The following is a 24921-nucleotide window of genomic DNA, read 5'->3' as shown; positions in this document are numbered from 1 at the left end:
TGTCCTCTGTGGCAGACGGTGAATGGAGAATGACAGCCCTGGCCTGGTGTGCACTGTTGGACCTGGCAGCCTTGCCCAGGGCCTGGCGACGGGCACTCTTGCTTCCGGTCTTGGCATAGGTGCCAGTTACCACCGAAGCTCTTGCTGCCTTAGTGACGGTTGGAATTGTAGGTGCTTTGGGTTCCTGCATTTGAAAAGAGAGAGAAATATTTTTTCTGGCTTAATTATTCCCCCTGGATGCCCTGAGTCTAGAGTTTGAGCAGGAGAACCCCAGAGCACCACCAGCACTGCCGAGGGCGGCCAGCAGCCGGGAGGGGGCCGTGGGCCTTCCTGCCAGACAGCTTCCCAGCCTGTTATCTGGAACACAGGGGCAGAGGTAGGGACGGTGCATCTGGGCAGGTATGTCTGGGCTGGGGCTGCTGGTGGGCCATTAGGTCCTAAGCTGGGGTCCCCATTAACGAAGAGTTCTGATTGCAGTTCTGACAGGGAAAAGGCTGTAGGGATCTCTAGTTGTGGTCTCTGCCTTGGTATTTGCACAGGTGTTTGCTCTGGAACGTAATTTCAGAGGCCACCTGGGTTTTTTTCCCCCAGTGTCCTAACTGTCGCGTGACGGAACAGGAAGGGACGATGTTCAGCCTCCTAATCGACCCTCTCCTGCCCTGGTAGAGCTTTCCCTGCCCAGCAGTGGTGGAGGAGTACAAGGCCATGGGACTGAACCCCACAGGGGCAGGGACTCAGGGATTCGACCCCATTCCTGGGCTGGCATTTCTGCAAGTCCCTGGGTACCAAACCCCATTATGGCCTTGTTGACCTCTTCAGGCAGCCCTCAGAGGCAGGCCTCGCCACTGCCCGTTCTAGGTGGACCTGGGTCGCAGTGCACCAGAGAAGCTAGGGGTTGTTTTTCCTTTTGAGCTGGTGCTTGTGTGACACGTCATCAGGGTAAGGATTTGCACCCGGAAAACTGCCCTCAGCTGTGCTGTGTTGTGTCTTCGGTGGCCTCAGGGGTTACATTTTCTGGTGCCTAAGGGTTCACTGGAAGGTCTATGTGCGATGGTACAGGCGACCCTTGAACAACACAGGGATTGGGGTACCCATCCCCATGCAGTCCAACTGCCACATACAACTTTTGACTCTGAAAACTTTATTGTCAATAGTCTGCTGTTGACTGGAAGCCTTACCGATGACAGAAACCACTGGGTGACACGTGTTTTGTGTATGTCACAGGTCATGTTCTTATAAAGTAAGTTAGAGAAAAAAATGCTGCCAAGGAAATCCTGAGGAAGGAGAGCACATTTGTAGTATGGTACTTATCCAAAACAGTGTCACGTGTAAATGGCCTGGTGTACTTCAAACCCGTGTGGTTTGAGGGTGAGCTGTATTTACCCCCCTTGTGGGGCAAGAAAGTGTGCTGCACACAGCAGGGGCGGGGTAGGTACTGGAGCAGCTGTCCCAGGATGACTCTGTGGAATCCACGTGTGGGAACGCTCACGACAGTGGCCAGAGCGTTCTAGGCCCTCTTCCCTGAGCCCTGAAGCCATTGTGCCCACAGAAGTGTCATTCTCCTGGAAGGTCTGTGGCATGTCGTGCCCCATAGTCTGTGTGCCTCTAGCAGGAGTCACGGCCAGGACTTGTAGGACAGGCTGGGTCCCTGCTGTGTTGCTGAGTCACCAAGCACCGAGGGTGCAGACCAGACCCTTTGTTGAGTGGGACCGTGGCCATTTTCTTTCCGTTTTTTTTTTCTTTTAATTTTTTTCTTAACGTTTATTTGTTTTTGAGAGACCGAGACAGCGACAGAGCACAAGCAGAGGAGGGGCAGAGAGAGAGGGAGACACAGAATCCGAAGCAGGCTCCAGGCTTCGAGCTGTCAGCACACAGCCGGACGCGGGGCTCGGACTCACAAACCCTGAGATCATGACCTGAGCCGAAGTCGGACACTCAACCGACTGAGTATGGCTCATTTTCTTAACCTTAGAGCACTAAGTACGAGAGAGGTGGTAGCTTTAGAGGGTTAATAACTCCACAAAACCATCTCTTAGTGCATTATTTTCAGGTGGAAGCAATATAAGGCAGTTGACAGTTTCATCACGTTAACATGCCCTCACTGTTTTAGGAAACGTCATCCTAGAATCTGGGGCTTTGTTTGAAAAATTTTTTTTGAGTTTATTTATTTTTGAGAGAGAGAGAGAGAGCATGAACAGAGGAGGAGCAGAGGGAGAGGGAGACACAGAATCCTAAGCAGGCTGCAGGCTGTCAGCACAGAGCCTGACACAGGTCTTGAACTCACAAACCACGAGATCACGACCTGAGCCAAAGTCGAATGCTTAACCGATTGAGCCACCCAGGCGCCCCTAGGATCTGGGGCTTTGTTAGGGAAGCTAGGTAGGCACTCTGGAATCTGAACCTGACCTTAGCCCCACCAGGAGATTGTTCTCTGGGAACATCTGTACACAGGTGGTGGTGATAGCCCCTCTCCTGGGTGCCATGGTGCGTGTGAAGCTCTTGGCGGGTGGCCCATGGCCCGTGGGAGAGAAGCCTGCACGTGGGATCCGCAAACGAGAACCTTGCCTGGCGCTCGGGCATGCTGGCCTAACCCAGCTTCCTGCTTTGCCCCTCTGCCTTCTGGTCTTTTGTGCGACCCCTTTCCTCTGACCGTGGAGAGTGGACTTGGCCCAAAGTACACTGTGCACGGAGAGGGTTTTCTTCATTACGTCTTAGTTAAGTGTGTCCTCCAAGAGTCATCTGGGAAACGAGGTGAGTGTGTTGTTGAGAAAGGAGCCCTTATTTGGGCTCCAAAGTTGGAGGCCTGGTGAAGGAGGCGGATTGTGTCTTCTGCGTTTGCAAGGTCGTTTGTCTACGTCTTCTGTGTCATCTTTGCAGCGGTCTTGCAGAGTAGGCAGGGCAGGTGTCCCCACTTGGAGATCAAGAGCCCGAGAGCAAGTGGCCATGGTGGCTGAGTGGTGGAGCCCGACCTCCGCACTCCATGCTGCTCTTGGGCGGTTGCGTCTCACCAGTGCCCTGTGGATGCTCTCGGGGTGAGGTCAGAGCAGCCCCGGCTGACCCGCAGCCTCCCAGCGGTGGTCTGGTGAGCCGAGGTTGGGCTGGCCAGCTGTGGCTGAGAGTGACATGGCAGGGGATACAGGGAGGGGGTTTTGTTAGTCACCTAGGCCCTTCTGGCACCTCCCACCCCCCTGCATCAAAAACCCAGCTTTGCCTCAGCTTGTGATAAGCCATTTCATTCGTGCCCGGTGTCAGGATTCTTCAGGAGTGTTAAGGTGTCGTGGGTGCCTGACTGAAGAAAAATGTTGCCAGACTGAGCTAAATTAGGTCCGTTATAAATTGAGATTTGACTTTGAACATCACTCTGTAGATGGGAATCGTTACCTTTTTTTATACGTATGCACACCTTTGTGGTTAGAATTGCTTTGTTTCTTGGTTTTTGTTTTTAATTTGAGAGAGAACCTTAAGCAGAACCTTCATGCTGGTCGTCCCACCACACTGGGATCATGACCTGAGCAGAAATTGAAATCAAGGGTGGGACGCCCAGCCCACTGAGCCCCACCACGCGCCCCTAGAGTTGTTGTGTTTGTTCTATATCTCACGGCGTGGCCTCGTGTCTTACAGATGAACACGTGTCACTGGAGTGACTGTTGGGCTTGCAGATGGGGGGAGTGTTGCATCCTGGGACAGTTAGGAATTACCTGACTCTGGTTAATTTCAGAGCCAAACGCCAATGTCTAGCGATGGATGACGACAGCCTGGACGAGCTTGTGGACCGAAGCCCAGGGCCAGATGGACGCTCGCGACTCAACCCTGCTGTCCTGGCCAGCAGCGCTGGTGAGCAGGTCCCCCACTTCTCCCACGGAGGTGGGCCAACGGGTGTTGGAGCTGGCCTTGGTGGCTTGCACGTCTCCAGGTTGTTGGCTCTGGGAAAAGCTGGAGTTCCCTTTGGAGGGTTGTTTACTCGTGTTAATTTCAACTCTCAGTCTTTGTTAAAAAGTTACTCTGTGCTTTTAAGTTGGTTAGTGATACATTTTATTTGTGTCCGGGACAGATGCTAGTGGGGAAGAATGTGCTTTCCCTGCATCTGTCCCCTTCCAGCCCACCTTCCCCAGCCTCACCTGGGCAGCTACGCTTTGGTTGGTGCCTGGAGCGCCTCTGTGCAGCTCTGAGCCAGCCCTGGCCTTTTGCTGCCTTGATTGTGTGACACTTCCCCTGGGCTTGTGTCTTCATCTCTTTCGCCTTAGAAGACAGCGGTGACGGCAGCAGTGGCAGCTCTGAGGAGGACACGGGCAGTGAGCGCAGCTACAGCACCGATGGAGAGGACGATGGAGAGGACGAGGAGGGCGGTCTGGAGGACCAATCCGGTGAGAGCGTTAGCGTCCGAATGGCTTCCTGGTATTTCCTCTTGCGGGGACAGGGACAGCAGTTCACCCAGCGTTGTTACTGGAGCCCGCTGAGGGCCGTAGAAATTACGAAGAGGCTCCTCGGCCACTGGTCGGGCCTGGCAGTCCCCTAAGGCGAGCCCTCGCTTTGGTTGTCATCCTCTGTGTCAAGAGTTCAGTTTGACGACACAGCCTCACAGGCCTCTTCCCCGGTGACGGCAGGAGACTCAAATGTCTAAGAGGGCGGAGCATCACAAAGTGGGGTCTTTCCAGGATGAGCACACGGGGTGCACTTGGTGGCCCCAGCTCCCACACCCGCAGGTACAGGGCAGGGTTAGCTTAGCTGAGGTTCGCTGTGGCCCGGGGCCACCTGGCCAGGACTCTCAACAGGTCAGTGGCGTCGTCTGTGGTTTGTTCTCGTCTGACCAGAGCCCGAGAGAGCTGGCAAACGCAGGAGATGACTTCATTGAGGAATTCACGGCGCGGGTTTCCTGGTTGGCATTTGTGCCCTTCAGCTGCTGCGCAGGGAACGTTGCTTCAGGCGACTCTGGTTAGGCTGACAGCGCCTCCTTCACTGTCCCTTCTAGCTGCCCTGGCTGTGCATGGCCTGCAAGGGCCCCAGGCCGGACTACCCTGTCCAAGACCAGCTGTGATCACCTTCCTCTGAGGGAGGGCACGTGTGGCCCTCTGCTGACAGGGTGCTGGACTTTGGAAGTTTGGCTCATGGCTGCTTTCCTTCTGGCATAGTCATTAAGTCAGGAGAGGCATGGTCTTAAAGCAAATACCATGATCTGTGTATTTGACTCTGGCTCCCGTGGTTATCAGTGTTAGAATGTTCCAGAAAGGGAACCTTTCATGTTTGTGACAGTGCTCATGAGGGATCAGGACTGAAGTGGCATGAGCCAGTGTGAGTTTGCAACTTTGTGTGTGTTGGTGACCTATTCTTCCAGAGTTAGGTTTGGTTTTTTTTTTAAATGTTTATTTTTGAGACAGAGAGAGACAGAGCATGAATGGGGGGAGGGTCAGAGAGACAGGGAGACACAGAATCTGAAGCAGGCTCCAGGCTCTGAGCTGTCAGCCCAGAGCCTGACGCGGGGCTCGAACTCACAAACCATGAGATCATGACCTGAGCTGAAGTCGGATGCTTAACCGACTGAGCCACCCAGGCGCCCCCCAGAGTTAGATTTTTTTTTTTTTCAACGTTTTTTTATTTATTTTTGGGACAGAGAGAGACAGAGCATGAACGGGGGAGGGTCAGAGAGAGAGGGAGACACAGAATCGGAAACAGGCTCCAGGCTCCGAGCCATCAGCCCAGAGCCTGACGCGGGGCTCGAACTCACGGACCGCGAGATCGTGACCTGGCTGAAGTCGGACGCTTAACCGACTGCGCCACCCAGGCGCCCCAGAGTTAGATTTTTTAATAAGTTTTATTTATTTCCGGAGAGAGCAGAGCGCTAGTGGGGGAGGGGCAGAGAGAGGGCAGAGCCCAGACGCAGGACTCAAACACACAAACTGGGAGAGAGATCATGACCTGAGCTGAAATCAAGAGTGATACACTCAATCGACTAGGCCACCCAGGCGCCCCCAGAGTTAGGTGTTGAATCCTGGACACAGGGATGTGAGATCCTGCCCGAGTTTGCAGGTCACGACTACTGCTCTTCTGCATATCCCCCAAGATTGAGTTGGGGCGTCGGTCTCAGGCACAGACAGTCGGCGCTGGCAGGGCTGAAGCCAGAAGACATCCTTCCTCGAGCAAAGGTCTGAGGGCCTGTTGGATGCCAGAGAATCTGGGCAGGGCCCGAGGGAACGCAGGAGCCAGCTCGGCTGGGGTCCCTGCTGCTCCTGAGCTCACCACTTAGCAGCAGACACAGTGGCACAAAGCAGCAGTTCTAATAAGGGTAATACGTGTCAAGAGTGGGTGTGCAGGGGTGTCGTGGGAAGGGCGCTGTACGGCCCTGAAGAAGCAAGAGACTTCCAGAGAGACCCCGTCTAAGCTGTGATCTGAAGGACAGGAGAGAAGGAGATGCGGGACCAGAGCCTGCAGGCGGCGAGGAGCCCCCGGAAGGGAGGCCGTGGGGCCCTGGGCGTGGCTGGCGGGCCTGGAAGCGTAATCGTGTGCCCTTCGGTCTTTGAAGCGAAAGAGGTGCCGTGTGGGAAGTGTGGTCAGACCTTGAGAAGGGAGTTTCCTACAAGGGCACTTCCTGCACCCCTTTAGGCCCGGCCCTTCCCAGGGGTGCTTTTTTACTTGTTGCTTTTCTTGCTCTAGTGTTTGTTCCTGAAAACCGCTTGACTGCTGTCTGCTGAGTTTCCAATTTAAGTATTATCTGCTTAAGTCTTACCATAAAACCTGAGGACTTAGGGCTCTGATCTGCGTGTGGCCTCGCCCCCGCTCCCCAGGCTGCACGCTCACGAGCGCCGCAGGGAGCTGTCGTGGACGAGGGAGTGTGAGTCACGGTGGCCGGCTCCGGGCACGGCCCCGGGCCACTCCAGTCTCCTCCAGCGGGGACCATGCCCTTCTCTGGGACCCTGTGTTCCTCAGCACTCGGGTTTTCAGGCCCACTGCCCACTGCCAAGCCAGGCTGGCACCCTCATCTGCACTGTCCTCGGTTTGCCCCCCCCCCCCCCGCCTGGTCAGGAGCACCTCCAGCAGCCCCTTAGGAGGGGTGGGCAGAGGTAGATGAGTCGGGGCCTCACGCATCTGCACAAGTGTCCACCCTCATCAGTGCTGGTCAGTGTCCCTCAGAGACTTCGGAGGCATTGCTCTGTGAGCCGAGGTGCTGCACAAGGCCCAGGTGGCCCTCAGGTGGACAGTTCTTTGCCTTTCGGAATTCAGTAGGAAAAGCCTGGTCACCTGGCTTCGACCTGCTTCTGCTTCCTTGGCCCTTTCCAGCAAAGCAGGAAAGCGGAGCAAAGTCCCATGTTCACGCAGCTTTCTGCCTGGCCTTTTCCAAAATTTTGTACATGCCAATTTCATTAGTTTCTTTTCTTTTTTTTCCTTGACGTGTAACGAATCGTCACCAACCTGGCAGCTCAGGACAGGGCGCTCACTGTCTCCGTGTTTGCGGGGCCAGCTGTCCAGGTGTGGGTTGCTGGTCCTTTGCTCAGGTCACACCAGCTGACATCAAGGGGTCACAGGGCCACGATTCCCATCTGAGGCTCAGGGTCCTCCGCCAGGGTCACTGCTTGTTGGCAGGATCCGGATCCTTGCGGGGGTAGGGCTGAGGTCCTGACTGCTGGCCGGCTGCCGGCCGGAGACTGTCCTCACCGCCTAGAGGCCTCCCTTCGTCCGCATGGCACGTCATGTCAGCTACGGGAGCACATCCCCCGACTTTTTTCTCTGCAACCATCTGGGGAGCACGGCTGTTAGAGGAGTCACCTGATTAGTTTGAGCCCCCAGGGATTGTTCCCTCCGCCATGCAGAGGGAATTGAGTCACTTGCTGTGTCCACACTTCAGTGGATTGGATGGGGAGGAGTGCTGGGGCTCGTGAGGACCCTGCCTGCCACACCTCTGGTGCAAGTGAATTCGGGTCTCTATTTTAGTGGAGTTTGGGAGGGAGAGAAAACTAAATGCACGTGTCAACTGCTGTGCTGAACTCAAAGTGTCTCCTTTTCTCCTGGTCAAGTCCCAGCCTTAGAACTTCTCAGAAACTGATCAGAACTGTTGCGGCCAAATTGCCTAGTTAGGAATCTATGTTCTCTACATCCCCAAAGAAGGAAAAACGAGAGACCTATAAGAGAGGTGTCACTCGGAGACAGATGGCTTGTTAACATCATGTTTTGAGAAGGGTTTTGGGGTCACGTGGTGCCGTCTGGAGGCTGCTGTGCCGAACAGGGCCACCGCAGGGAAACCAGTTGTCAGATGGGGGTGGCCCCTGGGACCTGCCCTGATCGTGAGGGTTCTGATTCTGCCTCCAGGTGGGGGCTAGAGGAGCTGGTATGGCCACTCAGCCAGTGTCACATCCCCTTAGCTTGGACACAGCTTCAGGGTGAGGTGCTCAGGGATGGTTACACTGGGCAGGGCTGCAGGAAAGGGATCTGTCCCTTGAGTGTGGGGTTTGGAAACACACTTTCCTGAGTGCAGTTGTGGGCTGCTTGCTTCCAGTGTCCCAGCTCACAAAGTTGTGCTCCTTCTTTCTCAAGGTTCTGAAGATTCTGAAGAAGAAGGAAGAGAAGAAGGAGGCTTGGAAACGTTAGTGGCAGTGGCGGATACTCAGGGGACGTTGGAAGCCAATGGCGCATTTAATTCTGATGACGATTCCGAGAGCTGCCCAATTTGTCTCAACGCTTTCCGGGACCAGGCCCTGGGGACACCGGAGAACTGTGCCCATTATTTCTGCCTGGACTGTATTGTGGAATGGTCCAAGGTGAGCGAGGCTCTGAGGTTCTTCCTTCAGGATGGCCTCTCTCCGTTGACTTTTTGTTTTTATTAAGTTTATTTATGGGAGAGGAGCAGAGAGGGGGGGAGAGTGAGAGAGCCCCAGGCAGGCTCTGTGCTGTTCGCACAGCCCACGAGCTATGAGATCGTGATCTGAGCTGACATCGAGAGTCAGGCTCAACCGACCGAGCCACCCGGGCACCCCCCTCTCTCCACTTGCAAGTGACCCTGTCAGTTGCTAGCCTTTTGCTGGCGCTTCTCTCTCCTCTCCAGTAGAAATTGGGGCCACAGGGTTGGGTCCTAGACCGGTCTTTGCTTTGTTGGTGTGCTGTTGGGGTTGCTGATAAAGCTCACTGTGGGGCATCGGATGAGGAGGATTATTTATGGGTTGGTATCCCTGGGGGACGTGTCCGCAGAAATCCTGAATGACCTGGGCGCAGTGTGTGGCCAGCAGAGTCAGCCTAGTATGCTGTAGTCTCACAAGGTGGGGTCGTCTCAAAGAGGCAGAGAAAGCAGGCGATTCAGTTTGGCAGTAAGTCATAACCGGCAGTGAAGGGAGCCATCCTTGAAACAGCTGAAGGGAATTTATCAGAAAGACATGGTGTATTTCATGATGAGTTTTAGAAGCGGGAGCCCCCTTGTATTAAACTTCCTATCGTGAGACATTTCAAAGAGGTAGCATGGTACAGGAGGAGCGGTGTGTGCCCCCCACCCCCATCTTCAAGAACTGTTAAGTCTGCTTGCCATGTTTTGTCTCCCCCTCCCCCCCCCCCCCGTAAGTTCACCAACGTGGACGCAGTGTGAGCGTGGCAGATCTCCATGCCACCACCTCACTCGGCGAGATTAACGGAAGCACCATAGCCTCTAACCCCAGCCCTGCTCCCCGTTTTCCCAGAGAGCTCAGAGCATCTCCAGTGGGACTTGGTGTGACCCGTCCGCGTGGCCACGCGGCTGCTGGCTCCCTGTGACGTCTGTCGATTGAGGGCTTCCCTGTCCTGATGCCACTAGTTCCTGCTCTGTGGGGCTGGATCCATAGCACACGTCAGATCAAGGTTTAGGTTTTTGTGGCAGGCAGAGCCTTGGAAATGGAGGAACACCACCAGGTGGTGGTTACCTCCTAGTCGGCGTTGTACTGGAATAGTGCAAGGAGAAAACAAAGGTGTAGGTATCACAAAGGAGACATTATTATTTGCAAATAGTGAGTTATCGATACAGATATCTTACCAAGGAGCTGCTGTAACGTGGAGTTCAGCACGATTGCCAGACACAAGATTAATACAGATTAAAAGTTACAGTATACGTAGAAATAAGTCCTGAAAAGACACGTGAGACCTTTAGAGAGGTTTTCTAAAGCCTTTGAGACTGACCGAAGAAAGCACTTTCTGGAAGGGAAATCCCACCTCAGAGAGATGGCAGTCATGTACAGGTTCATTGCCACCCTAACCAGAGCATCAGGGCCTAGCGGGGCCGTGAGATTCGTAGAGGAGAGAAAGCAAATGCCAAGAATTGGCAGTCCTTTTGAAAAAGGCAGTCGCGTGCCAGCTGTTAGGATCTGTACAACTCCGGTGAGTATACTGGGTTGGTCCGGGAATGGAGACCAGGCCCCGGGAGCGTGGCGGGGACTTGTAGGGACAACCACACACGGCAGACAGCAGGTAGCGTCTCACACTGCGGGGAGCGGGGCTCTCCAGGCATGTGGGAGAGATGGAGAGGAAGGGCGCCCGCTCACACCCCACACACAGCGCCCCCCACCCCAGGATTGAAAGTTAGCAAGTGGTGCTCTGAAGCCTTCGTGGGAAAATGCGGGAACTGTCGGGACAGGGAAGGAGGCTTAGCGCAGTGTAGATCAGAGACCCGGGAGGATGGGAGCCCCTGGACCTCCCAGAGTGGAGGTGGTGTAACGTGTCCAGCCATGTGGCTCGTGCACCGTTGCCCTGTGAGCTGGCGAGAGGATGGGAGTCCGTCTGCGCAGACCCTGCTCGGGTGGGTGGGCGGCTTGTCTTTACCCACCGCGTGGGACACGGCACGGGAACCGACGACCACCGGCAACCGTTCGGACGCACCTGCTGGTGAAGAGTGGGCGTGTGCAGCTGGAGTCCCGGTCCTGAGGGCAGGCATCTGGAGCCCCAGGGGACGGAGCAGGGGTGAATGGGAAGGGCTGGAGGGCTTGGGTGCTGACCACACAGATGTCAGTTTGTCAGGTTTCGAGTGCATGTTGTTGGGTATGCTCTGTACGATAGAGGTATTTTAAAACAAACTTCTACGTGTCCAAACCGTATTAGTAAAGAAGAAACATTTGTCACCTTTGATGGGCAGCCGGCCACACTATGTGAAGAAATACCAGCATTTACTAAGAAACAGATGTTGAGCAACCTCGTGCACGCGGAGAACTGCGGCCCAGGGGGTAGGGGACGCAGAAATGGCCAGTATCCTGGCTGGCCTGGCTGGAGGCCAGCCCAGGAAGGCCCCCATCCCACTTTGTGCCTAGCATTTAGCACGTGCGTGCCATGCGTGCGCGTGTGTGCGCATACGTGCGTGCATGTTATGTGTGCGCTCATGGCTAGCCTGCCTTCCCTCCTCCCCAGCAGGAGAGCAGCCCTGCACGGTGGGGGTTTGTCTTTTGGCTTCGCTGCTGTGCTCCCAGCCACTCGGCATGGGGCACGTGGACCGTGGACCGTAGAAAGTAGATTTTCAGTGTAAGATGAAGTTCTCACTTCTAAGGGAATGTTTTATTTCGAATGTGGTATTAGTCGTGAAAACGATCCTATAGGATCCCGATACAATTTTTATTTCTTACAGAATGCCAATTCCTGTCCAGTTGATCGAACTATATTTAAATGTATCTGTATTCGAGCTCGGTTTGGCGGTAAAATCTTGAAGAAGGTAAGTGCAGATGCTGTGCTAGAGGGCCCCTCCCCACACCTTATCATCATGTTGGTCCCTGTCTAATGGGAGAACGTGCGCTCACAAGCTGATTTGCTTTCCCGAAGTGAGTAAATACTGGTTAAGTGCTTTTGAGAAACCCGCGGAAGTGTCTGGAGCGTGAGCAGCGGCCAGAGGGGTGTGCTGTCTTGTCGACGGGCCCGCGTGCTGTGGGCGGTGCAGCTGGCGTGTCCCTCGCACTTTCTCTCCCCCACTCCCACAAGCCTTCTCTACAGCTCACAGCTTCTCTTCGGCCACGACAGCCACGGGGGAGGCCAGGCCCGGGCGAGGACGCCTGCCATCTCGGGACCACGCATCTGCTGGTGCTGGGCCAGGGCGGGGCCATGTGCCAGCGGGGCTGGGACAGGAAGTGGTTCTCCTTTGTTCTTTTGCTCGTCTGCTCGTGAGAGGCTTGAAGGGCCTGTTAGTGTCTTCTGTTGCTGAGGAGAAACGTTACAGAGACTCGAGGACACGCCTTCGACGTGTGTCGTGCAGCTAGCCGTAGACCTGCCGTTGTATTTACACGGCGCACAAAGCCGTAGATGCGCGGGGACTTGGCTCTTTGTGTGCAGATTTCTCGTGGGCACAGTGCTGGGCTGGAGGTGGCGGCTCTGCTTCTGCTCGTTCGGGTCCCCGTCACCTGTCCCAGACGCTGCCCTCCTTCCCTGGAACCGGGGCCTCCGTTTCCGTGTAGCCGGTCCTCACCTACCTGGAGCATCTGCCACCCAAGCGCATGTCCCCAAGCCCTTCCTGTGTGTGCAGGGAGCTGGGGGGTGGGGAGTCCAGGGGGCACACCGGCTAGTGCAGTTGGGGAAGATGGGAGAGTGACTCCACGTCCAGTGCAGACGATGCCGGAGGCTGGGGAGCCCCCCGAGTCCCATCCTGGCCCCGGAGTAAAGGGCGGGCGAGCAAGCGGTGGGGTGTGTGACCTGGGGGGCTGACGCGGACGGACGGAGAGAAGCGCGGAGGCCGGGTTGCTCTGGGGCGCGGGGAGACGGGCAGGGGAAGGAAGCGTCTGAACACCTGGTGCGTCTCAGGCCCTGGATCACGGAGTCTTGGTGGTCGCGCCTCCTCGCCTGCCCGTAGAGGGCTGTTCTCCATGCGCAGCTGTGACCGCCGCTGCCACGGCGCAGCAGCGCACTTGACCGCCTCAGCCACGGTTCTCGAGAGAATGCAGGCCTCCGGCTTTTATTCTCTTCCCTCTTCACGTCTCCAGCGCCGCTGCCCTGGGTGTCCCCACCTGCTTGGTCTGGGGACCTTTCCATGGGTCGTCCTTTGTTTTCCGTTGGGTTCGCTGTTTCTCTTGGCTAACTGCCTGCACGTGGTTGCCGTGCGCACTTTGCCCCAGAGCCTCCGGGCCCGCGGAGCCTGCGTGCGTGTCGAGAGGCGGCTCAGTGTGCTCTGCACCGGCCCAGCAGCCGTGCCTCGGATTTGGGCTCCGCTTGTCGCTGACCGGCGGGGCTTCTCTGTTTCAGGTTCCGGTGGAAAACGCCAGAGCCGGCCGGGATGAGGAGGAAGACCCCACCTTTTGTGAAGTGTGTGGCAGGAGCGACCGGGAGGACCGGCTGCTTCTCTGCGATGGCTGCGACGCGGGGTGAGCACGGCGGCTTCCGAGGCAGACGAGGCCTTCGTGCCCCGGTCCCTGCCGAGCCCAGCCTCTGAGACTGGAGTGTTAAGTTAACGTGTTAGAGGGAAGTCCTGCAGGGCTGCTTCTGTGCTTCGTACCCACAGATCTTCTCTGTGATGCTCAGGGGGGCCACGCCCCCCGGTATTCAGAACGCTGAACCCCAGGCCGCTGGTGGGTAACCAGCAGGTCTCCCAGGCTCTTTTGTTCCCGCTATTTATATCCTCTACCCGTTCCCCCAAGATATTCTGAGGGGACTCACAAGATATTCTGAGGGGACTCGTGACACATCGAGACTGCGAAAAGGTGAGGGGCACGTGAGAGATTGGGGCTGGGGGCCCAGAGAAGGGCTTGTGCAGGACCCCTGCTTTCTGTGAGGGCGGGTGACCCTGTGTCCAGCGGGCCCTGGCTCCTGGGAGCCTTTCTTGGGCCTCCTTCCAGCACAGGAGGCATTGCTGGGTGTCTAAGGAATTTTTCTGCCACCAGGCTGTGGTGAGAGGGCTACAGAAACTTCTCCTTTGGGGCACGAGTGGCAGAGAATCCCGTGAGGCTGGCAGGTTTGGAGCTTTCTCTTGGGTAACAGGTAGCCCCTTTGAGGCCTGGACTGAGAAGCAGCAGGAGGTAGGAAGTGTCACGCCCTGGTGGCCCAGAGCTGGCTCTGGAGGCTCAGAGTTTATTCCCTTTGACTGCTGACCGGAGCCCACCTTCCGGGTGCCTTCCTCCCCAGACAGATGCCATGTGCTGTGCGTTTTGTCTTCCTGAGGCACCTCCCAGGGGCCTCCCTCTCCAGTCCCACCTCCTAGGCTCAGATGCGCGCTGTCTGGTCTCCCTTCTTGCAAGGCTTTGCCCGTGCGCATGCTGGATCGGTGCTCCAGTGTGGGGTCTCTGGGAGTCGCCTTGTCTGACAGCCCCCGCTCACTGGTGGCTGTGAGTCTGGCGGACAGGAGGGTGCTGCCTTGGGTGACAGAGCCAGCGCCCTGCTCTTGCTGTCCCTGTGCTAATTTACTGATGGGACCGAGTGCAAGCAGGAAGCTGAAGAAATGTGGTTTCGTAGGGACCTGGGGCCAAGAGGGTAGCTTAGCCCTCAGAACTCTGCTCACGCCTAAAACAGACCCTTTCCCGGTGTGTTCGTGGCCATTCTGGGCATGTGAAGGAAGGGCCTGGGACAGCTGGATGCCGCAGGAGAGGCCATTCGAGGTGGGAAGAAGGCCTGCCTGTGGCCCTTGTCACTGGCCCTGCCTCTGCAGCCCACGGCCCCCCAGCCGAGTGCTAAACTTGGGTGTCTTCTGCTGGCCTTGCGGACAGCACTCAGTACAAAAGGTGCTGGTAGAGCTAAACGTTGCAGCTGTTTGAGTGCAGGTCTTACGTGTCCAAACGTCCTCAGACCGTTAATATTTGCAGTCTGCTCAATTTGTTTTTTAATGTTTTTTTATTTTTGAGAGAGAGCGCGCGCGCGCAAGCGGGAGAGGGACAGAGAGGGAGAGACAGAATCCGAAGCAGGCTCCAGGCTCTGAGCTGTCAGCACAGAGCCTGACGTGGAGCTCGAACCCATGAGCCGAGAGATCTTGACCTGAGCCCAAGTCAGACGCTTCGGTGACTGACCCCACAGGCACCCCTGCAGTCTGCTCAGTTTTCGTTAACGGTTGTTTTTTAACTTAAAAATCAAGTCTGAAATTACTCTACTATTCTTCTGAAAATAGAGTCGTAAGGTTTTCTGTAGATAACAGGAATACACCACATCCTTTCATTGTTACAGGAAGTAAGATAAAGAGCATCTCTGATTTTTTAAACTTCTCTGTTTAACGTAGAGGGGCAGTCACTAGGGAGACAGTTGACATCACCGCATCACGTAGCCACAGCTGTCCTTGCTGGGTAGGCAGTCCATTCTCAGTGGCTGTGACTGCTGGGCAGAGCAGCATGCCTGGCACGGGAGCTATGCCCCCATCCTCATGGGCATCTTGTGGCCCTCACTGGGTGTGAGTCTACCCCGTGGGGTGACTGTGCTGGACGTAGGCTGGCCGGGTTGGGCACCCGTCACACGCACCAGTGGCCTCTGCTTGAGGCCCTGGAGCTTGTGTGAGGAGAACGTAGGGTGGCCCATGTTGGATCCTTGGAATGCTTTGTGAGATTTTGTTCCCGAGACCACATAGGAGAAGATCTTCTGAGGCTGGAATCTACTTGGGGTTTTGGGGTGCTCCCTAGGACTTGACGCTGGGCTGAGTTACACTCCAGGAGGAGCCCCCTCACCCCCATCCCTGCGGTCCTCATGTGAGGTCCTGGTGAGGGGTTCATGGAGTGAGGGCTTCCACCTGGCATTCTGTGTCCCTGGCTGCTCGTGTGCCAGCACCGTGAGCAGTACGTGGTCTGTAAGCGGAGTTAATTCTGCCCTCGTGTCTTCAGGGCAGGGTGTCCGCATGGGGTTTTGCCTGGCTCAGGGCTGTGTGGGGTCTTGGGATGAAGTTTGGAGCAGGCTGGCGCAGGTGGCCCATGCCAGCGGTGACTCTTCCCAAACTGCTTTCCATGAAGACTGGATTGAAGCACCTGGAAAACCACGGTTAGGCTACATTTCCACTTGCTTTCAGCAGACAGAACCTTTCTTTTTCCCTGAGCTTCTCGGACTGGAGTATGAAGTGTAAGGTGTCAACATTTGAAACTCTCGGGGCTGCTGAGTGACAGCCGGGTTGGGGGAGGGCAAGCTGACGTCTGCTAACCAGAGATGAGCCTCCAGCCACAGTCAGGCGCCAGATCCCTGCCATGGTCAGCGGCAGAGCCCCCACAGGACGCAGTGGCCCGGGTCAGGTGGCCACTTTCTTAGCTCGGTCCGTCCACGTAGTGTGCCTCCCCTGCAGGGTTCAGGGGCTGTCAGGGCCCCTTTTGGTGAGCAGAGATCCCCAGCATGCCCCCGGGAAGGACTGCGGGAGTATCACCAGCCTGCTGTCTCCCATCTGAGCACACCTCTGGGTGGGCTCCAGATGCCTCAGGGTCAGACTCTGGGGAGATGACCCAGGCTGCCAGCAGCACCTTCTTGCTGTGTGCTTGTGGTGTCCCCTCTGCTGGGGAGAGGGAGCTCTGGGTCGCTCCCTTTCCTAAGGACCTGGGTCCACGGTGACCACCCTCATGACCTCATTTAATTCCCCCCTTCCCCAGAGGCCCCATCTCCAAATACGGTCACACTGAGTGTTTGCTTTCAGGGGACACAGTCCAGTCTATCGCAGGGTGCACAGCGGCCTTGGGGCACATTTGGATGACTGTTGTGTGGCTCACTCAGTTACAGCAGGGAGACTGACACTTGTCTGCCACCCTTGTGTTCCGGTAGGTACCACATGGAATGTTTGGACCCTCCTCTCCAGGAGGTACCAGTGGACGAGTGGTTCTGTCCCGAATGTGCTGCCCCTGGGGCTGCTCCCACCGCTGGTAAGGTTTCCTTCTCAGGCAAGGCATGCTGAGGGGGGCGGGGGGCTTCTCGTCTTGTGGGAGAACTTGCAGGGCTCTCCAGCAGGGCAGCCCAGGCTCCAGGGGGATGCCCCCTGCCTCCCACTCAGTCCCCCTGCCAGGATGGGGGGCGTGGCAGCCCCACATCAGTCCAGGGTTTTCTTTCTTCCCAGATGCAGGTCCCGTGAGTGAGGAGGAGGTCTCCCTGATCTTGGCTGACGTGGTGCCCACCACCAGCCGGCTTCGGCCTCACGTGGGGAGGACCCGTGCCATTGCCAGGACACGACAGAGCGAGAGAGTCCGAGCGACCGTGAACCGGAATCGGATCTCCACCGCCAGGAGAATCCAGGTGGGTGTGCATGACGCTGTGGCTGCGAGGCTGCTCCTGGTTCAGCTCCTCTGGGTGCTGCCCGCCCCCGTCTTGGTGCACCTTGGCTGCCCAAATGCTCTGGGTGGTGGGCACAGCGGAGGGGTGCGGACGGCAGGGTGGGGCCTGCGAGGGCAGCGGCGTGCACCTGCGGGCGTGTCCTGGCTGCCGTGCGGGGAACCGAGCCCGGCAGGCCCGAGGGAGCAGGAGCAGAGAGCTGGTCTCTTCCAGTCCACAGTCCTGCAGGGAGGGCCCCACGCCGACCCTTCCAGCCTCCCTCCGGGTGTGCGCCCCGTCCTGTAGCAACACCAACCGGGGGCAGCAGTGCCTGTCACAGGTCGGCGTGCTCACCCAAGGGGGCGTCAGCCGATGGGGAGGGGCGGAGGACTTTGTGGGGGCTGGTGCCCCACGCCATCACCCGCTCCTGTGTCCACCTGGTGCCCTGCTCTGGCTGCTCTTTCCTCTCTGTCCCTCGATCTCCTCTCTCTGGTCCCCAGACTATGCCGGCTGGCTCTGCACCGGCACGGCGTGCTGACTCGTTGGCACTGGCTGTGCCGTTGGCTCCTTGCAGCCTTCCTGGCCCTCATTCTTTATTCTCACCCTGAACTTGCTTCTCAGGAGCACCCCCCCACCCCTCCACCCCCGGCCCCGTAGTGCCCACAGGAAGCTCTTGGTGGCCGTCTGGCTTTTGCGGTTAGCCTGGCGGGGGTGTGTGCAGGGTTGACCCTCGGGGGCTCCCGGCAGGAATGCCCAGAGTCCTCACGGGGCACAGCGGGTGGTATGAACAGCCTGAGGGCAGTCGCCTTGCTGACGGCACCCTCCTTCCCATGTAGCATGTCCCACGGTACCTCATGTCTTCTCTGCTGGATGAGACCATTGAGGCTGTCGCTGCCGGTCTGAGCACTGCCGTGTACCAGCGCCCCGTGGCGCCCCGAGCCCCCGCAAAACGCAGGAGGAGAGCAGGTAAGCCCGGGTGTGCTGGCTCAGTGAGGGCCGCACGCTCGCCCCGCAGGGCCTTCCCCCGGAGTCCCTCCTGCCGCCGTCACCTGGGTTTTCAGGTAGCAGAAGTGGCACACGGACGTCTTGTGGGCCAGCTGGGTCTGGTCCGCGTCATCCTTGCGAACACCCACTGTGGGCGGTGAGGTCCCTGCGGCCATGCTCTCTGCGTGCGTGTCGGGGCCAGTTGGCCTTCGTGTCGTTGGTCAGGAAGCTTCTGGAGAATTTGGCAGAATTGCCTTTTCTTTTCCCTAAATGCCACAGTAGATCAGGAAGACCCCGGTTCTGGACTTTGCTGTGTGGGAGCAATTACAATGATTAATTCATTGCTTTCTTGCCACGTGTCTCCAAGCTGTGCGTTCTTCAGTTAGCACTGTGCTCCCAGGGGCCCTTTTCCTTCTCCATCACGTGTGACCAGTGCGGCCTCACGGACACCTGTCTTATTCACGTCTTATGATCCGAGGTCTTTAAAGTCTGCTTCATCGAGATAAGAGTGTGGTGTGTCCGCTTCGTGTGGTTCCGGGTTTGACACACGTAACGTCCAGCTGGCTTGGCCCTGCCCGTCCCAGCCCCTCCAGCCACGTCCCAGCCCCGCCAGCCGGGTCCCGTCCCAGGCGGGTTCCGTCCCAGCCGGTTCCCATCCCAGCCCCGCCATCCAGGTCCCGTCCCAGGCGGGTCCCGTCCCAGCCGGTTCCCAAGTCCCAGCCGGGTCCCGTCCCAGCCGGGTCCCGTCCCAGCCCCGCCAGGCAGCCCTGCTGTCCTCCTCAGCGCTGGGTGTCAGTTTGGTGTGTTTTCAGACTTCACGTAATGAGACCTTTGTGAGGTGCTGAGTGTGCTCCAGCTTAGCGTGTGTGGTTGTGGGTGCCAGTGGCTGGCTGGCTTCTGCTTGTTGTTGAGGGAGCGCCCCCCCCCCCCACAGTCTGCCCCCCCCCACACGGAAAGGCCGCACTTTGTCTCCTTTGCTGTCGAGGGTTGACTTTGTGTTGTGATCACGGCCGTGGAGGACAAAGGCGCGAAGTCCTGCCCATTCTCGTACCCGTCTCCTGTGGGCAGGGTTTCATTTCGGGTCAGCACAGGACCCGGCTGCTGGCTCATTGGGTAGATGTGCGTCCCAGGTCGCGTAGCACTTCGCACCCCTGTCGGCAGTCTGTGAACCAGAGTGCTGCGCGTCCTCGCCCACGCAGGGACCGGGCAGCATGTGTCCTCACCATGCCAGTGAGCTTTCTTGTGACTCGGTATGTGTTGGACGTGCCCTGTGTCCCCCGCCGTCAGGGCGGAGACCCGGTGCTGTCCCAGCTTCCTGCTTGGGGCTATGCTGGAGTGGCCACCTGTGTCCACGTGCCTCGTGTGGCCTCTCCCCTTTTTCGGGGATGCTCTCTCCTGTCCGCCGGAGCAGGACTCACAATAGCAAACTGAGCTCCGTGCGAGTTCTCTGCCAGGGGTCGGTCATCGCTCCCAGCTGTTGGAGCTGGGCAATCCACACCACAGTCATACCGTTCCTGAGGTTTTCCTTGTGTCTCCCGTCTGTGTCTCCTTGTGTTAGAAACTCGACCCCTTGGGGCCAGCACCATGCCTGCTCGCTGATTCTCCATTAGACAGTGGCCTCAGGGTCACGGCTGGGTCGTGCCGGCGCTGAGCAGGCAGGACTGACTGCAGGGGTTTTCCTCTGTCCCTCACGTGCACACCACCAAGCCTCTGGTGTACACTCTACCTGTGTGCAGGCAGCTGCATAGATCTGTGCTTGGTTGTGCCTTTTTGCTGGTTTGGTTTTCTTTTGTTGGCTTTGCTAGTGAGTTTTTTAATGCTTTTTATAGACTTTTGCCAAAGTGGTGGAAACATTGGGACAAACGAGTGGAGTCCCCACAGAGCCAGCCTGGCCTGGCCTCCCTCTCCCTCACTCACCTGCTCCCTCCCAGGAGCCCTGGAAGCATGGCCTTTGTGTCTTTTCTTTTCCTTCCTTCCTTCCTTCCTTCCTTCCTTCCTTCCTTCCTTCTTTTTTCTTTTCTTTTCTTTCTCCTTTGGTTTTTAAAAAAAAAATTTCTTTTAATGTTTATTTGCTTTTGAGACAGCGCGAGCAGGGTAGGGACAGAGAGGAGGTCACAGAATCCGAAGCAGGTTCCAGTCTCTGAGTTGTCAGCACAGAGCCTGACGTGGGGCTTGAACTCACGAACCGTGAGATCATGACATGAGCCGAAGTCGGACGCTTAATTGACTGAGCCACCCAGGCACCCCGTCTTTTTTTTAAGTTAAGCACAGTATCACTGTTGCACCTGAGAAGGGGAACAGTAATTCCTTAACCCCATGAGTCTGTTAGTATTGAAGGTTCTAATTGTATCGTAAGTGAGGTAGAATCTTCAAAAATAGTGTATTTGAATCCAGAGCCAAACAAGATCCACGTTGCACCAGCAGCTGTGCCTGGTAAGTGTCCCTGTGTCGTCTTGACAGTGGGGGCACCGGGTTGCCTGTACGCGCTGCTCCCCGGCGGGCAGAGACTGCAGGCCGCTGGTGGAGCTGTGCATCCTTAGCTCTTTGCTTTTGTGTTTGCCAGCTGCCCGGGGAGGGGGCGGGGTGGTGGGCAGCAGTGACTGCTGGGCTCCCTGGCTGCGGTCTCTGCGCTCCACGCTCAGCTCAGACCCGCGCTCGCACCGAGGAAGGTGCAGAGAGCCTTTGCTCCTGGCACTGGCTGCTTCCCACTTCTGCGGTTTTTGTGGGCAAAGCACTTAAGGCGTTGGCTTGTTTCCTTTCTTGACCAGTTCTCAGAACCACCGCGTGGCTAGTAGCCTCCTCAGCAGCGATCACGATCGCTTAGGATTTTTAGCCCCATCGTGAACTTAGGGAGCCAGATACATTTGATGTGTTTTAATAGTGTACATCATGAGGGCCGATCCCTCTGTCTCCTTAGAATCCCCTCCTTCCAGGCTGAGGTCCCTGCGGTTTTCCAGGGGGTGTTGGAGTGTCCTAGAATTAGGGTCCCCCAAGCCCGTGGTGGCACCCATGAGGAGACGGACTCACCTGAAGCCTGGGTGTTCGTGCACTTTAATCTCTGGGATGTGTTACTGGAAATACGTGGCGGTTTTTAAGTCTGTTGGGAGGAGTCCTCTGGTCAGATCAAGCAGACACAGATCTTTTGTTTCATTTTACTAACTTGGTCGTCAGGGGGTTTTTTGTTTTTTGTTCTCCCCCCATTTAATTTTGTTTCATAACGATGTAAAATATTTACTGGTGACAAAAGTCAGATTTACGGATCAGAGCAAACTCCAGAGTCACACTCTGTCCTTGCTGTGTGCTCTCTTGCTCCTTTGTGAGGAAGCACTGTTTTTTCGTGATTTCTCCATTTAAAAACCTGAAGCCACTGCGTATAGTTGTCTGTGCCGGGTCCTGGCAGTGCACGGCACGTCCGTGGAGGGGGACACGTGGGGTGGGGTGGGGTGGGGGCCTGAGGGCGCACAGTAAAGCACAGACTCTCAATGTCCTCTTTGTAGGAAGACGGAAGAAGGTGTCAGGAAGAAGGAAGACCCAGTCCAGGTCGTCTGTGAAGAGCAGGGGCTCCGGGACGAGGTCTAAGAAACGCCAGGGTCGTGCCAAGAAGAGAAAAGGGAAGAGGTCAAAGGTAGCCCCTCGGATAGCGGGGTGGGACTCAGACGAAGCCTCCTTTCTTGTTTACTTAGAGAGTCGCTGATAAACATGAGCCTTTTCTGCAGCAGAGAGTAAAGGTGGGGCTGGGACAGGAGTTTTGCCAGGACCCTTTGGAGCTGGGCATCCGGAGGGAGGGGTCGTGTGCAACTCCGGGCACCCCAGAGGTGGGCCCTGTGGGGTGCGGAGGGGCAGACAGGCCAGAGGGTGGGGAGTGGATGCCATCCCAGGCTGTTCCTTATCCTCGTTGGCGTGTCTGCCACGGGCCTTCTGAGTGTGTGCGCATCTCCCCTCAGAGCGGGTGAGCTCCCGCCTGTGCTGTGCGTCCTGCTCGGTGGTGTCTGTCCTCACCCCAGCTCCCGGGCTGGACGGTTAAAGCACACCAGTACATAAAACATAAAAAGCTCAGTTGCAGCCAAGCGTTTGCCGCGTCCGTGTGTGAATTCCTGCTCAAGGTCGTCGCCTTTGCCTGGTTAACACACACGCACGTGGTATACGCTCACATAGACGCTTCTGTTAGTTTTCGGCGGGGCATTCGAGCACCTGCTGTGGTGGTTTGTCCAGACGGAACTCCTGGAGGGACGGGAAGCCGAAGCTGCGGCCGCACGTGGGTGTTGGCACGCCCGCTTCCCGCCGTGCAGACGTCAGCCCTCTGGCTCACTGCCCTTCACGCCCCGAACAGAGCCCGACCGCGAGTGTCAGCGTCTCCCTGCCAGGGTGCCCCAGGGGCTGCTGCCTGCACGTGCTTGGGGTGGGAGCGCCCGCCCCCCGAGCCCTCGTCCTCGGGTGGATGGACATCACCGGACGGTGGTTTTGCGTTGCGGGGGTCGGGGCTGTCGGGATGTAGTCCTCAACTCTGGGGCAAAACCTCTGAAACGCTATTGTTCCCCACTGGAAGCCGTCAGCTGTGGTTTAGCGCTTCCTCAGTCTGGTGTGTGTTGTGCAGACTATTCCTTGCGCTGGTGTTTCTAGAGCCTCACTCTTCCTGGTTTTTTTGTGACTTCGGTTCAGAATGAAGCCACAGCTCGGTCCCGCATTGCACGGACGCTTGGCCTCCGGGGTCCCGTCCGCGGGGCCTGCACCCCGTCAGTGCACAAGCCTGCGGACCCCTCTCTGGGGCTGATGCGTGCAGACATCGGGGTGGCCACTCTGTCGCTCTTCGGAGACCCCTATGAGCTGGACCCCTTTGACAGGTAACCGCAGGGAGGGGCTTCCCCCTCTTTTCGTGGACAGTGGGCCCCAGATCCCACGTTTGTAAAGAGAGGGTAACGGTTCCTGAGTCTCCCACCCTCGTCGGACCCCCCCAGGTGGTGCCCAGAAGGGACACCGTAGGTCCTCAGCCACTAACAGGGAGAAAGGTGTTCTGCATGTCGGTCCCTGCTGCCCTGGGCCCGCCCAGAGGTGCATGCAGCTGCTGACCCGAAGCTGCTACGTGGGTCCCGTGTTCGGGTTTGGGGCACAGGCGCCGCCATGTGTGCGGTTGAGAAGGGGTCTCCTGGGCCTTCCGTGGGGGTCACCGCTCCTGTGGCCCGTGTTTTCTCTCCAGCGGCGAGGAGCAGTCTGCGGACCCTGCTTCCCCTTTGAGTGCCAAGAGGAGGGTTCTGTCCCAGTCGGCACTGCGCTCTCACCGGCCCGTGGCCAGGCCCGTGTCCGTGGGGCTCTCCAGGTGTGTGCCAACAGGGACAGTGGGCGGGGGGCGGGGGGGGCTGGCGCACCTCCTCTCCCGGGGCCCCTCCCTTGACCGTTTGTCGAGGACATGCCACCGTAAAGGGCACGAGGAGCAGGAGGGAGGCTGCAGGTGCTTGAGACTGCTTCTGCCCGCCCACCTCTGTCACAGGGCTGCTCTCCAGGGCGGCCACCCCTGGCTGGGTGCTTTCCTTCTATTTCACTCCGGATTAAAAAAACAAACAAACAAAAAACGAAACGAAAAAACCAACAAAACTAGTAAATAGCCTGCCTGTTGGTAGCAGTTGGGGCCACAAGCACCAGAGGATTTCACCTCCAGGCAGCCTGCTTGCTTGGCTTTTGTCAGAGCTACTGGGGGCAGGGGTGTCTCATGCCCTTCCCACACCGAGGTCTGGCAGGGCTGGGACCTGGGGGCGGCAGGGGGGCACGGGGAGGCAGCAGCGGGTCTGTACCTGCAGGAGGAGCGTTCCCGCTGCGGCGCCTGAGCCAGAGGTGGACGAGGCCCCCGTCCCAGACCTAGTGGGGAGCATCCTGTCGGGCCAGAGCCTCCTGATGATGAACGGTGCAGACATCACCATCCACCGGGACGGCTCCCTCAGTGCCAAGAAGGCAGGTGAGGAGGCCTCTGCGTGACACCCAGCGGAGCCTGCGGGGGCGCCCTCTCTGCCTCGATGCTCGGGGCGGTTGAGAGGGGCATGTGAGCCACGGGTCCTGACGAGACCGTTGAACTAAAATAGGTTTCTGTTCAAAACGTACCTAAAAGCAGCTTTCTATGCGAGGTCATGTTTCCATTAAGTCAACATCGCTTTCTGAACAGAGTTTGCAGGCTGAGAGTTTAGATGATGGTGGGGTCTCCGGGCAGCCCACAGACCCTGCGTGGCTGGCATGTGGCTGGCATGTGTTCTCACAGAGCCCACGGAACCGGCTGTGTGGAGCCCTCCCCTGCACATCCGGGCCCTGGAGGGTGTTCGGGGTTGGGGGTGCCCAGCCATGGGGGGCAGGGCAGCGCAGAGCCGGGCGGCCCCTCCCGGGCTCCCCTGTGTAACAGGCACAGGCTCTTCCGGCGGCCAGTGAGCACTGCTCGTGGGTGTGGGGCCGGGGGCCTCTCACCCCGTGCCCCCAGGAGCACAGGGCTCTAGCCCAAGGAGTGAGTAGGGATAGGAATTTAAAAGCCCAGCTTCTAAGAGAAAGTCCTCTCGATCTGGACCAACAAAATGACCGCTTTTTAAAGGAGGCAGTGGAGGGGCGCCTGGGTGGCGCAGTCGGTTAAGCGTCCGACTTCAGCCAGGTCACGATCTCGCGGTCCGTGAGTTCGAGCCCCGCGTCAGGCTCTGGGCTGATGGCTCGGAGCCTGGAGCCTGTTTCCGATTCTGTGTCTCCCTCTCTCTCTGCCCCTCCCCCGTTCATGCTCTGTCTCTCTCTGTCCCAAAAATAAATTAAAAACATTAAAAAAAAAAAAAAATTTAAAGGAGGCAGTGGAAACTGATGGCCACTCACTCTCGT

The 24921-nt window shown here is 57.5% G+C and overlaps 1 protein-coding gene across 7 annotated transcripts in view; it reads left to right on the top strand.

Annotated features, from left to right (window-relative positions):
* Positions 1–24921, top strand: part of PHRF1 (PHD and ring finger domains 1) — a 30925-nt gene that overhangs the window by 1125 nt on the left and 4879 nt on the right. For 3 of the 7 annotated variants that reach the window (XM_058690123.1, XM_058690122.1, XM_058690124.1), the window contains 12 exons: positions 3719–3834; positions 4245–4364; positions 8524–8747; positions 11558–11641; positions 13156–13274; positions 16621–16718; positions 16910–17085; positions 17937–18066; positions 21582–21709; positions 22744–22925; positions 23279–23398; positions 23877–24031. In XM_058690123.1, the coding sequence (XP_058546106.1) occupies positions 3741–3834; positions 4245–4364; positions 8524–8747; positions 11558–11641; positions 13156–13274; positions 16621–16718; positions 16910–17085; positions 17937–18066; positions 21582–21709; positions 22744–22925; positions 23279–23398; positions 23877–24031 (1630 nt within the window). In that variant the 5' untranslated portion in view covers positions 3719–3740. Of the gene's footprint in view, positions 1–414; positions 1948–3718; positions 3835–4244; positions 4365–8523; positions 8748–11557; positions 11642–13155; positions 13275–16620; positions 16719–16909; positions 17086–17936; positions 18067–21581; positions 21710–22743; positions 22926–23278; positions 23399–23876; positions 24032–24921 lie in introns of those variants that run through there. The other 4 variants (XM_058690128.1, XM_058690126.1, XM_058690125.1 and 1 more) reach the window with 3 other exon arrangements.

The sequence above is a fragment of the Neofelis nebulosa genome, chromosome 10 (genome assembly GCF_028018385.1).
Source record: "Neofelis nebulosa isolate mNeoNeb1 chromosome 10, mNeoNeb1.pri, whole genome shotgun sequence".
NCBI classification, from domain to species: Eukaryota; Metazoa; Chordata; class Mammalia; order Carnivora; family Felidae; genus Neofelis; species Neofelis nebulosa.
The sequence above is the reverse complement of the archived record's forward strand: the minus strand, read 5'-3'. Positions and strand labels throughout refer to the sequence as shown.